Raw genomic sequence first — 13,932 nt, 5'->3', positions numbered from 1 at the left:
GTGTTTAGATAAGGACTGATTTGGTCTCTTTGCAGATGGAAAATGTTAGGCAAAAAGAAAGCACTGATAACTATGAAGTTGTGATGACATGGGATCCTAGAAGATTTCTTACCAAGAAAAAGCTAATTGGCTAAGCTGTGCCAGCATTTTGCAGTAAAATGGCATAAGTGACTGCCCATCTACTCTGGCTGTATTTCAGCAACACAGGATACAATCCCCACATAGAAAGTTTTAATGTCCCTTTTATAAACCCTGTCATGTCCTGTGAATGAGTGGCTCTGGTTTCCTTCTCTCTGGGGCAGGTATTGCTACTCCCCAAACCATCCTTGTCCTGCTCCCCCATCTCCTGTCATCACTGCAGTAGCCTTGCCTACATCCCTGCAAACCCTCTTTCTGTTCACATCCCTGCTTCTTCAGCCTTCCCTTCTCCAATTCCTGCCCAGGAGTGGCTCCTCCTCCATGAGCTCCCTGGTTGCCTTCCCAGCAACCTTCTCCAGGCTGGAGCAGTGGCCAGGATGAAGCCCAGGATGAAGAGCCTGGCTGGTGCCACTGCTTCACTGCTCAACTCCAGTGACTGTTTGCCCTTGCCCCACACTGTGCAGCTATTTGACTTAGGTGCTCTATAATTACATTGTATTATTGACAGCTGCTATTGTCAGATGCATTCTCCAAGGCACTTCTCTCATTTGAATTCCTCCAGACACTAGGGCTCTGTTAAATACCACTATATAATTCTTTGAAAGCCAGTCTTTCAATTTTCCTGGTCAAGTGTGAGTCTAGTAGATCCAGCACTAGTTACTAAAAAGGTGCTGATGTCACTTAAGTTTAGCTTAGGATTTAAACAACTGGGCAAGAACTGGGCATGCAGAGCTTAATCAATTCTGTGTAGTTTTCTTTTGATCTGCCCATGTGTAACAAACAACTTTTACTCAGCAGAACTCACCAACTACAGTTTCACAAACGTTATCACATCTGTCACAACATGCATCACCTTACCTGTCTTGCCCTCAGTACATCACCCACCCAACTGTGATTTTCTAAATCAACATTCAGAACAATGTTCAGGATCTAGTTGGAGCTACAGGATACAAGGTTCAGGCTGTCATCATGGAAATCAACATATTCATGAGATCACAGAAAGTTAGTGCAACTTCCACTCTCATTAAGATTTCCCTCAGATACCTAGAGTCAGAGTTTGCCCCACTCAATGCATCATTCTGTCCTCAGAAATGATAGAATCCTCATCTTTCTACAACACAAGCATACCTGTAAATGCCCTCCACCAGGATGATAATTTTTCTCCATTTTCTGTGGGTGCGAGGCTGTCCATATATTATTGCATCTCTCAGCAGCTTCTCGAGGCTCTGCATATCTTTATTTAAAAATAAGAAAAAGGAGGAAGGAAAAACATTAACAGTTTTTTGTCAAGAACTTTCAATTTTCTCTTGGCTGCTATTTTTCCTATTCAGAAAAAGACAACATTTAAAAAAAAAAAAGTGTCCTAAAGATAAACTTCTTTTATTAGTAGGCAAGACCCAACAATTCCTTTCATTGGTGTGAATGCAATTTAGTGACAAGAAGAGTTGTAAAAGGCTTCCAGTTATGCACCTGATCTGGGAAACTTCTAGAAATACTCAGCATACATTTGTATTGAAAGGCAAAAGGGAATTACTTTGCTTCAGTGCTGAGGCTGCCAGCAGTTTTGTGTAGGGGCTGCTGATAACTCATAATTTATCAAGGCTTCAGTTGTGAGTTTTGGTTGCTTTCCAACCACAAGCTTACAAACAACAAGCATTTCTTCAGCAAAGGTTTTGACAGGGCTGCATGAAGCATGTAAGGATGGCAGCAAGAGAGGTCTTCTCCTCCTCAAGAAGGAAATCAAGTGGAAGGTTCCTGATGAGAGAGGAAGAGGCAAGTGGATAGAAGCACATGGCATGGATACATGAATCTGGTGCCTAAATGCTTGGCACTGGCAGGACTTCAATATAAGGAGGCTTGGAACAAGGTTATGATCCTTAGCTGCTTCCTTAAGGGCTGAGTGTAGGTCATCAAAAAATATCTTGAAGGAATACCACTGAAATTTTGAAAAAGATGGAAGAAGCAAGAAAAAGGACCTCAGAAATCAGGGTCAGGCCAAATGTGACTCTCAATGCACTAGCATTCTGGTGTCTCCAATGAATGGTCACTCTTCAAAATGAATTATTCAGGTGCTTTTCAGGAATCTGGATTGGCATTTCAAAATGTTTTCCAAGAACATCCTGTGGAGTCTCATAATACTCAAATAACACTACAGATCAGCTCAAACTGTGGGCTGAGAAAATCAATGGCATTTTTCCACAATACAACCCCATTTGCTTCAGCAGCACATCTTAACACAGTTGGTACAACCTTCTACAATAGCACAAAGTTGATGTGTAAAATGAATTGAGGAAAAAAAATACACCTTAGAAATATTAATATTGACCCATAGTTTGGTTTCTGCCCCAGGGGAATGGAGCCATCTGCACATGAATTGCCCATTGTGAGTAACCTGTGCCCTGAGAGATGGGACAGGTAATGACCTGAACCCTTCCACATCCTGATGCCCCACCTCTTCCCAGGAACCTTCAGTGATGTTGGTGGAAGGTAAAGTTCTCACTAACCAAGCTGCCACTCTGCACCTGACCTAGCAAATCCCTGCTGTACTCTACAAAGCACAAAATAGGCATGGACAATATCAGTTGCCCCTTGTTTCAGTGATGCAATGGCCTGCACACCTCAGTGAGCTCTGAGATGGAGAATGCTGCTAGGAAGAATGCAATGCAGACAGCACACTTTCCACTAGATGGCAATCAAGGAAATGAAAGTTCTTTGGTGCTTTATATGGGAAAGTTAAAACCAAGCTGAGACTTTGCAGCTGCTCACGTTCTCTTTTGTTTCAAGTAGATAATATTTAGAACTCCTCCTAAAGGGCTCCCTCAGAATAACAGAGAGCTCAGAGTAAAATTTGGAGACCCCTTTTTCTCCACCAAATTATTCTCTACTGATGTCAGTGTCTCTAAATCCTTTTGGGACCTTTGAACCCCTTTTCTGAATCACACAGGGTGTTTCAATTCAGTGTTCTATGTGTCAGTCCAGATCTGCTCTTGACTTTAGAAAAGTCATTCTGCCTCTGAGCTGAAAGCAAGGCTTGAAGATTTAGTTGCTTCAGCACATGCACATGAAAAAAAAAAAAAGAGAGAGAGGAAATGAAGTGAAATGTATATAATTCTGTTTTCAAAAAGACATGGCTGTGAATAGGTCCTCTGTCCAAACTACCATGGAACATGAGACCTCAGACTGGGGAGAACCTCTCCAAGGGATGAGGTTTCCTGATTTTACACATAATATAATCCTGCTGGTGTACAGGCTAAGAACATGTCTGTTTGCAGGATCAGGGCTATCTCAGTTTCTTTCTGACATCTCATTTTGAAACACATGCATGAGTGACCCTTTCTGAAGCCTGTAATAGCCAACACATAATTTTTTCATGTGCAAATGAATTTTACTGTTCTATTAACTGCCTCATTTGGAAAGGGGAAATAGGCAGAAAGAAAAACATTTTTAGTGTTCCCCACAAAAGGCTGCTCCTGTTCTTTAAGGTGAAAACAGTGCTTTATGTGCTTGTGCTTTAGCTTTTCAGAAAGTGGGATATACTGAATGCCAGGAAAAACGACAGCACAGCCCCAGATGACTTTCAAATATCAAATTATTTACTCATTAAATATAGTTAGACTGAGAGACATTAGGATATTAAGATGATGAGCTGCACGAGTCTATCTTGAATAACCAGTTATAGAGAAAATAACAGTCCTTCCTTGCTTGACCATCCCCAGCACAGGGTTTTCAGCAGCAATGGCCAACAACTGCTCACCAGCCCTGGAGGTGGTGTTAGGAATTTGACTTGAAAAATCAGTCAAAGCACAACCAAATGTATCCCTGTTTCACTTTCCACTTTCTCCTTACAGAATATTCCCCAGATATGGAGGATAAAGTTTCCTAAGAGGGGACAGTGCATCTATCAGTGGGTTGGTGGACCTTGCATAATCCTTGTTTGGGATCTCTCATAGTTAATCCAAGACTAATACCAGGAACACAAACTGCCAGTGGGCTGGAGCAAGTCTGAACCTGAGCAGGCAGAGTGTCATGCTGCCTGCAGTGCAGGTGGGACAGCAGGCTTCTGAAGGCCCTCATCCTTACACTGCAATGCTGGGGATGTCATCACCATTCCCCTGTGTGGGCTGGAAACCTCCTGAGTGATGTCAGCTGAATCCTGTTTAATTAAAGTAAACAGGCTGCTGCTACTCTTGTCACATTCTTCTTTTTGCTTTGTGCTTGTAACTCTGATTTTCTCTTTCTCCCCTTTTGCACTCTCATGCAAGGTGGCACAGACCCCGTGGCTACACACAGATATCTTTGTTTGGAACGTGGGAGTGGTGATCACTGCAGCCACAGCAACAGCCTGAGACTCCCCTCCCTGCCCCTCAATAAATACCAATCTCTCTGAAAGTAAAGGGCAATGGCTCAAGAAAGCTCCTTGTGCACACTTGGCCAGTCAGATGTGGCTTTCTCAAGGCAGAGAGGGTGAATGCAGACACAGCGTGCAGGGAGCAGGACAGACCAGTCTCCTTGCCCTGGCAGCGTCTGTGTGTGTCACAGGGAATTACACCCAACTGCATTAGGCTGCAGTCCACTTATCTGGGCAACAATCTTGTCTCTGATAGTGGCCAGAGGCTTCAAGGAGCACAAAACCTTCGTGCCTGCCCTGTAATAGCTGTAATGCTGCCCTCCCTTCTGAAATTCAAGGGCTACCCACACACTTTGAAAAAAAAATTAAAAATTAAGGAACTGTCTTGAACTAAGCCACCACAAACTCTTGGAGTTTTGCAACCAAAGAGATCTCTTTGTAATTTTTACCTGCTTATTAATCTCTTTCATTTCCCCCCTATTTTATTTGCTTGCTTAATTAGTTGCACTTAGTTTTCCACTTTTTTTTTCCCTTTTACTTCTTTCTTTTTAGCTAGAGAATGTATTTGCTCTGAAAGGTGAAGGCCTCTGGCCACCTAGAAGTTCCTTCACTATTAACTACACCTCCTCCAGGTAGCTGTGCATTCTCAAGGTGTCCTCATGGCACACAACTGCAAAACAGTAACTTGACTGAGTAGACTGAGAAATGCCAGAGTTTGGATTAACATAAATTCACAATTGTTGTCCAAGATGGAAACTGAGTTTTGTATGGAAACCTGGACAGCTCATACCTGAATCACACACTTGTTGTCAACTACATGATCTGTGAGAAACTAAAAAATCCCTTACTACTTTCCCAACATTGAAAAAGTGCATAAGGAGGAGCCATTTCAGATGCAGATTCAAGCACCAGATTACAGGCTGGATTTTCACCTAACCAAAGCACAACCTTGGTTATGATTTGCAATTTCCTGCCTTCCTCATAGGATCACTTGTTCTGACTGCTCAGTGAATGCAATCCTTTGCAATCCCTTGCAATGAAGAGAACTGCAAATATTTTTTCCCCCATGGCCTGAGTTCTGTGCCTTGTCAAAATATTCCCACCGACTTTTCAGGCAATTGCAAATCTAAACCTGAAAACAGGACTGCAGTTGAGTTGCTTGATGCTACATGGGAAAAATGTAGTAGAATTAGAAAGAATAAACAAATCCTAAGCCTTGCATGGTGCCTTCTCTTACAGGCTGGTAAGAACAGAACTCACTTGGACACAATCAGTCCATAACACCCTCATCTGTTCACTGAAGGAACACCTGATACCAGAGTAAGACCCAGAACTGCTGTGAGAGAACCACTTAGATAAAATCACAGGCTGATTAATGGGTAAATATTTGGTTTTGCTTTTCAGGTTTTATTGGAAGAGCCAAGGATTTTGGCTAATACTTAACTAGATAAAGGTCAGAGGTCCTGAAAAAGGGCTTTTAAATGTATGGTGTTAGTAAAAGATTGCCTTAGAAATTAAAAAGAAAAAAAAAGGGCCAAAAACCTACAGTCAATCTCTCCCTGAGGCAGAAAGTAAAAACATTTGAGTTTAGCCCCATTTGACTGAGGGATCCCCAAGCCTGTCACCTGGGGAAGGTGGGAGAGACTCCCTGGAGACCAAGGCTGGTGAGGGTAACATCAGACACCTTCTAGCAAATAAACTGACCAAGGCCAGGCCACTACTGCCCCAGAGGTGGAGAGATGTTTTAGCATCCCACCTTCTCCTACTGCACACTGGCTGTTGGACTGTGCCTGAACTCCAGTGCAGCACTGCAGCTCTGTCCTATCCTCCCCAAAAATTCACTGCCAGGGAAATGGCATCCTGAGTGGTGTCTACCCCACAGCAGGGGAGACAAAAGGCAAGTGCTTTTTGGGCAGATCAGAATGATTTTAGTCCACTAAAACACCCCTGCATACATTTAGGGCTCCTTAGACTCTATAACAAAATTGAAAAAATAATTAAAATCCCCTAGACCTGTGATTCAGAGCAGGGGCTGCAAGGAGCTGAACTTTGCTGCCTGCACCCACAAAACCTCACAAATGCCTGAGACAGAAAAACTCCCTTAAAGGCCAAAACCCATGTGCCAACCCATATGCCCTCAGCAGGGTGAAGACTGGAGACAGAGCTAATGAGAGCCCACAGGAAGGGAAGGCCCTGTTCAGTGGATTTTAGTTATGGAGCTAAGATGGAATATTCTCTTACATTTCTCTCCCACAGATGATCTGCAGGTGTGTGTGCCTGTGCATTTCTCTCAGCCCAGGCCTGTAAATTCCTGTCTGTTTACAAGGAAGGGATTGTTCACTGTCAGGATGCAGGAAACATTCCTATGTCCAAATAAAAACAGACTTATAGGTCCACAGCACTTTTTTTTTTTTTCTATTATTCACTTTAGGGCTTGAAAACCTTCTCATACACCCATGCAATATTTCAACTAGGAAAAGCACAGATGTCTAAGGATTTTGTCTGTTCTAGCAAAGCTATACAGAATTTTATGGAAAGTGAAATACCTAAGAGAGCTACCCACTTATTGAAATAGAACCTCATTAACTTTTGTAAGAATAAGAACTACATTATACATAATTAAGGTAAGAGGTAGGAGATTCTTTCTTGTCTATTAATAATAAAATAATAATATTTGCTTTTGAAAGATGACAAATCAATCCTCTATTACAGATTTCATGCTTTGAAATAAAGAAATAGTTTTGCAGAATTAGCTCTTGTTAGAACCTGATGGTGAAATCAATGCTTATTAAAGATCTTAAAGCAGTAGCTTGAAGTGCAAAGTTTTCTATTCCTGCACAGGGCCAATCCAGCAGAAGGAACCTTGCACTCACACCAAGCAGTGTGACATGGAGCATGGCTCAATTCTCCTCTTCCTGAGCATGACAACAACAGCACAAGCACAGTCTGACAATTTGGGCATGCCTGTATATGTCACATACCCACACATGGGCAAGAATGACTCTGGGAGCATAAGCAACACAGCTCTGGTCTGACAAAACAAAATCTGTCTAACTGAAAAGAACCCTCCCAACCCAAGCTGGAATTTTTGGTTACTTAATTAATACAGTTTTGATCCTTAATTTTTTTGCTGTACTGACTTGTGTTACATACTCCCTGACAGACTCAGAGGGCACAAGGCTGGCTGCTCCATTTTGGGTGAAAGCTTGCATCCTACAAAGGCAGCAGCCCTGCTGGGTTATGCTTTCCACTGTTATCTCCCCCAAAACACATCCTATTTCCCCCCAGGAAAAAGGCACTTACATACATCTTTGCATCTGTGATTTTAATTGTTAGTGATGTGTAACTGATGGTATGATTAAGGAAATATTAAAAGACACAACTTTCTTACCACAGCTAAGAGACTCAGAGTGGGCTGAGAGAAAGCATGGGCACATGAAGCTCTCTCTAAATGCAGCTTCGGCTCAAGACTACAAAATTGTGACAACAAAAGTTGTCACTCAATTCCAAACAGTACTTGCAAAAGTTCCCATAGTTTCATTTTGGAAGTAAGCTAAGGTGATGTCCCAGCAATGGCATATAAGGCTGTTTTTGGCAAATAAGATCTTTAATCTTGAAACCAATGAATTTCTCCAAAGCAATTTGGATGGGCTTCCACTGAGGTTTGCCAAGATCCTTAATGGAACTGTTGCATTTTCCAGTGCTAGATTAGTGCTGTTTGGGTAGCTCACTATTACTTTTAGGCTCGCCCATTATTCAGAAGAGCATCAGCTTTAATTTACTGTCAGTGCAACAGAAGCTGGTTACTGGGGAGGGGAATGACATATTGAGGAATGCTTAGAGACTGAATTCCTTAAAGCGAGCATGACAGCTCCAGATGATATCTTTACAGCTGAGAGTAACATACTCCTCAGACTGAAATGTTTTCTGAAATGATGTGGGAAGTGACACAAGCCAGCTGGACTGCACACAGCATAGGTGGGTGGAGAGGCTGAGAGTGTTTGGATTTGGGTAGTAAGAGGTCAACCTTCAGGATGTGATGCACCCTGATTGAATGGGATAAGGCTTTGAAGAACCAAGGAAAAGTTGAGAAAAGACTGCTGTGGCAACCATGCTTAGCATATCCAGGTTTGTGGAAGTGGACCAAGTTGGGGTATGCTACAGTTATTCTATGAATAATTAATTCTGTAGAAATATTCCTGTTCAGATGGTCTTTAATCCTTGAATGATCTTCAGAAATTGCTTCTTGCCCAAATTACGAATTGATATTAATTATAACATCATCTTATAGTATAATTATAGTGTGCTTTTCATTCCAACTCATCCTTAGGCCTTTTCCAGCATATGCATAATTCATTTTTGCTTCCCTTAAGCAACACTTAGTAAAGACAAGGGATGGTATTAGCCATTAAGCAAGGTAATCAGACCACTCTTCTGATTTCTCACCACTACACTAGCTTCTTTCTTGCAATCACTGCCTGCTGGCAGTAGTGAGGATGGAAAAGGGAACTGTAATGGGGAATAAGGGAAAAGAACAAGCTCTTGTCAGCAAAGGCAGTCCCAATGTCTCTGACAGTAACCACAGCAGCACTAACTAAATAAAAGTTAGAGAGCATGAACATTTTAGAAGATAACTATACAATTGCAAAGTTAATGTGTGGTTTCTATACTAAAATTCTATTTCAAAGAATATTTGGGATGATGCTGTTGATATAACCATCTGCATCTTTGCTATTAGATCCCTGGGAATTCAGAGGAATGCCATGTCAAGGTAATTCTGGTTTCACTGAACCTGCTGGAAACAGGCATGTTTTTGCAAGTATGTTTCTACTGTTTGGGCTACAGTGACAATAACAATAAAACTTTTGTGGCAGCACACAGTCATTCAGCAAGTCAAAAAGACACAATAGCAATTAATTAACTAGTAATTTTTCCCATCAGAAACCACTCATAATATTAAACAGTTGATCATCCTGCCTGAACAAAAGCATCATCAGGCAACTGACAGCAAAGTAAGCATTAAAAGAACTCATTCTTGCCTTTGAGGTGCGAATAACTCTGTCTCTAAAGTTTTCCAACTTCAATACTCACTGTTATGCTTGAAGATTCTAATGGTGGCACCTGAAAGCCTCGCACCGAGAACGAGAGAAGTGTGGTTCAACTCATCACTTAAAATGAGGCAGCCCTGTGGAGAAGGAGTGCAATGAGCATCTGCATGAACTGGGAGGCTGCAGACTTGTGTGCATGTGTGTGCCAGCATACACACCTGTCTGTGATAGAGCATTGCACAAATTAAACTGTAAGGATTAAACATTAAATGAATTTTCTGCCACTTTCCTGCCAGAGTGTGATAGAGGGTTTCTTTGAGTTAGGTCTTAGAAGCTCTTGGATATCTATATCACACCCAAGATAGCTCAGCCACCTCAGATGGCATCAAATCAGGAGGATGGCTTCTGTAGTAGTGTTGGAAACAGAAAAGTTTTAATAAAAGGCAAAATAGCAAAACTCTTTACAGAGAAAAACTGAACCAGGTGCAAGAAGTTCTTGCTCTTGGTAAAACACCTCACAAAAGCCATTGGTTGCTTTGTCCTCCTCTTTTTCTAGTAAATTGCTTAGGTGGGACTTTTTGACTCCTGTCCAATTGGCTATCCCTAAGTTTGAGATGAAGCCCCCAGGGTCTTATGAGGTGTCTTTTTACCTAATTGAGGAGAGAAACTCCTGAGATTTTTCCTTTTTTAAGAGACAAAAAATAGTTTTGTCACTCTGTCAACAGGAGACACATTCCTACAGGGGTGCACTGCAAAGGCAGGCTGAAATAGTGTGATCAGATTCTCAGGCATTCCCAGGTGATGCACAGGGATCCAATATTTCCTGTAACTGGAAAGCAGCAAATAACCCTATTAAAGACTGAGTGCTTTATAGTAAAATCAGGCAATGTTGCTTCCTCTATCACCTGTTGACAGCCCATTTTGAGTTGTAAGGAAAAGGCAGCCACCACCCCACATGTAAAGGCTCTGTGGCAGGAGTGTAAGGAGGAGTGATAGTGAGGCTGGTCTGACATCAGCCCTTTGGACTGCAGAAATGAGATGAGGAGAGACTGATACCTTGTCAGTCCCACCTTCATTAAGATGTGAGTGAAGTTTAGGAACCAGAGTCTTTCTCTGGTAAATGCAGATAGAGATGACCTGTAGTATACTTTTTATTAATTAACTCATCTGAAAACTCCTTTTGTTTTTAGAATCGAAAATAGAAATGTGGGAGAAGTAAATTTGTCTATTGTATTAACAAGGGGCAGGACTCACAGTTGAAATTCAAGCTTGAACCCTTGTTTAGCTCTGCTTGCTATTGAACATGTTTTTCTGTGTTTCATTACACATAATTAAGCAAAAACTTATTCTGGAATCATAGGTTAGGCCTAGGTTGAGATACTCACACAATCTCCATAGAGACTGGTTTGAAGAACTAACAGTAAGCGTAGACACAGCTTGACAAGAAAATGTAGCTGCTAGACTCAATTATAGAGGAAAACATAGGAGTAAATCTCTCAAACATAGGGTAGATTAATAATATTTGTAATATATATAATAATACATACAGAATTTTCAAATACATATATACACACACATATTTATTTATTAAAAATACATACATATCCCACCTCTGACAGAGGCTTGAATCTCTACATGAAGCCAGGTAAGGGAGGGAAAATTATTACACAGCTAATACAAATGCATATCTCACACTGCACATCTCCAATTTCATAAATTTACCTTCATTAATTCTCTGTATCTGTTCCCCTTGAAACTGCTGGACAAGTTCTCCAGCATTGCTGCAGACTGAAGTTCCTGTTCTGGATGACTGGAGCAACTCTCCCTGCCCAGCACTTCTATTTTAGAGATCTTGCAAAAGCTGCAATCATCTTTAACAGAAAGTGAAGTGACTTCACCTCTCTGCTGGTGAAGTCTTGGTCGTACACCACAAGAAGTCTTGGTCATACACCACAAACTGAATTCATTCTACCTCCACCAAGAGGGAGGTCATGCTTTGTGCTTACATGGTACACTTCCAGCTGCTCCACACCTGGACAAGCCAAGGAGGAGTTACCCATTTTCCAGCTATCAGCACAGTGCAATTGTTTGTGTTGTCCACAGCTACCAGTGACAGAATGATGGATATTTTTGAGTGATCTACTCCAGACTGGAGCGGGGGTTCCTTCAGCACCAAGAACCCAACTTTTGTAACATGATCACAGCTTTAGACTTGCATTTGCTGCCAGCTTTCTTTGCAGGGCTGGCTGGAGCTCTCTAAGCACTGTGCTTTTCCTTTTCTCAAAGTGTTGTAAAAACTATCCCAATCATTATCTTTCATCACAGGAAGCTGGGCAAAATCTCAGCAAGTAGCCTAAATACTTCATCCCACAACACCTGGACATGGGATTCAACATTTGGTTACTTTTTAAGGAGAAGCAACTTCATTAAGAGGAGCCAGAGAGCTCTATCATTAATCCTTAAAGCAGATGTTAGGTATGTGTGATAGCAACACTCAGTGCTAGCACAGGTGATAAAGGAGCTCATTTAAAGTCACAAGGTCATCAGCTTTATGACTCACACATTCCTGATACCAAGCTCTGTTCCTCGATCGAGCCCTTCCACTCACTGAAAGCCCAGAGTACTGCAACAGCAGTTAAAACAATTAATAAATGATTGTTCTGCATGTTCCTGGAGGGAGTACTCACCTTTCCAACAAGGGCTGGAATATTCATTGAGTTAGTTGCAAAGCCCATGCCAAAGACCATAGCATCTTCCACACCAAGGAACTTGGCCACGAGATTCTCTAGCTCTACATGTTTGTCTAAGGTGCCTGCAGAAAGAAGCACAGGGAATATTAAGTCTCATTGAACTGTGAAAGTTATTATGACACAAAAGATACAAAAGAACAGGCTACAAGTGTGTCATTAAGCTTTGTGACATTAAGTTCTGATGAGGGTTTTCCATTTGTATCCTGTGCATGTGGGCTAATGCAAGAGGTGCAAACCAGCTGTGACTAATGCTAACAAATACAACTGCTATTAGGGCAGCAAAGCAGTTGCTATGGAAAAAAGCTTCCTTTTCCACAATAACTTTTGACATAGTTTATTCTGAAGACTAATTTGTTGTCTTTTTCTCTCTCCTGCAGTGAGGACAAAAATACCTTCTTTTTGTAGGAAATGTGGGACCAACATTTAGCATTCTTGAGTTCTCTCCAGATGTGAAAACAAAAATGGGTGACAACAGAATTCTTCCTTTTCTATTTTCTGTCGATATACATGTACAAAATTCTTAATTAGGATTTTATATGGATAGAAGAATAAAAGCATTCTCCATATTTTTCTGCTTTGGAAGGTAAAAGCTATTCCATTCCCTATGACTGATGACAACTCTGCTCTTCCTTTCCTCTCAACAGCAAACATAAATGATAATGCAACACTAGAGACTGTTCTTTATTGCATATTAATAATCTAATATTACTGCTTGAAGTCTCCAAACAAGTAAGGCTCTCCAACTATCCAACAAAAGCAGTATCCTTCCTGCCCAACTCACAGTGAAGGATGACAAAATACAGAAGGCAAACAAACAAAAGAGTGGTGTCAAGAGACTGAGACAACAGATAGCTTTGAACAGTAAGGAATCATCTCAACTTGCCAGCTCTCTAGTCTTTGGTTGCCTGGCTGTGCATTGCAGGGACCAAGGCAGAAGGAACTCTTACAGGATAATCTGTGGGGAAGAAAAGAGAGTGGCCTGTGGATTCTGAGAGAGCATTTCCCCTATGAATAGGGCTATAGTCAGAGAACAGAAGAAAAAAATTAGGCAAGTGAATATGTTACCTCACTTGCACCACACAAGCTGATGGCACAGTAATATAAAGTGAACTACAATGGATGAAATAATGTGTTCACTGTGAAGGACCAGAGGCAGATGACTGGAAGAAATGCAAAGGCTTGGCTAGAGTGCCTCAACAAGAATGATGAGTCAGGAAGATGATCTTACCTTCATCATGGAGCAGAGCTCATTAAAAAAAATCAAATATAAATGTCAAGAGAACAGTATCAGCAATAGCAATGAGTCAGCTGGTTACAGTGAAGGAGTGTTTTCATTATTTTTTCTCACTAAATATCTAAAGTAAGAATGACATTCATTTGGAAATAGAATGTGACAAATATCTATCAGGCAGACAGGTAACTTTCCAACTATCAGGGAGATAAGGAGCAAAGATCATGTGGCTTCTTGAAAAGCCTGGATTACAGGGACAGTAAAGAACAGCAGTACTGCTGAGATTTTGCCAGAGCCTTCCTGGGTTGTGCTAGACCTGAGCCTACTCCTGCAGAGCTTCAAGAGTGTCTCTGCACTCCTTGTATCACACTGCATGTACCTGGGGTTGTCTCTGTGCTCTGAGAATTAGGAATTGTG

General features: G+C 41.5%; 1 protein-coding gene across 1 annotated transcript in view; it reads right to left on the bottom strand.

Moving 5' to 3' along the window:
- SPTLC3 (serine palmitoyltransferase long chain base subunit 3) overlaps positions 1-13,932 on the bottom strand; it is a 78,834-nt gene that overhangs the window by 24,429 nt on the left and 40,473 nt on the right. Inside the window, exons 5-7 of the mRNA XM_050972360.1 lie at positions 12,222-12,346; positions 9,578-9,671; positions 1,267-1,372 (exon numbers count right to left, since the gene is read on the bottom strand). Of these exons, the coding sequence (XP_050828317.1) occupies positions 1,267-1,372; positions 9,578-9,671; positions 12,222-12,346 (325 nt within the window). The remainder of the gene's footprint in view (positions 1-1,266; positions 1,373-9,577; positions 9,672-12,221; positions 12,347-13,932) is intronic.

This window comes from Serinus canaria, chromosome 3 (genome assembly GCF_022539315.1).
Source record: "Serinus canaria isolate serCan28SL12 chromosome 3, serCan2020, whole genome shotgun sequence".
NCBI classification, from domain to species: Eukaryota; Metazoa; Chordata; class Aves; order Passeriformes; family Fringillidae; genus Serinus; species Serinus canaria.
The sequence above is the reverse complement of the archived record's forward strand: the minus strand, read 5'-3'. Positions and strand labels throughout refer to the sequence as shown.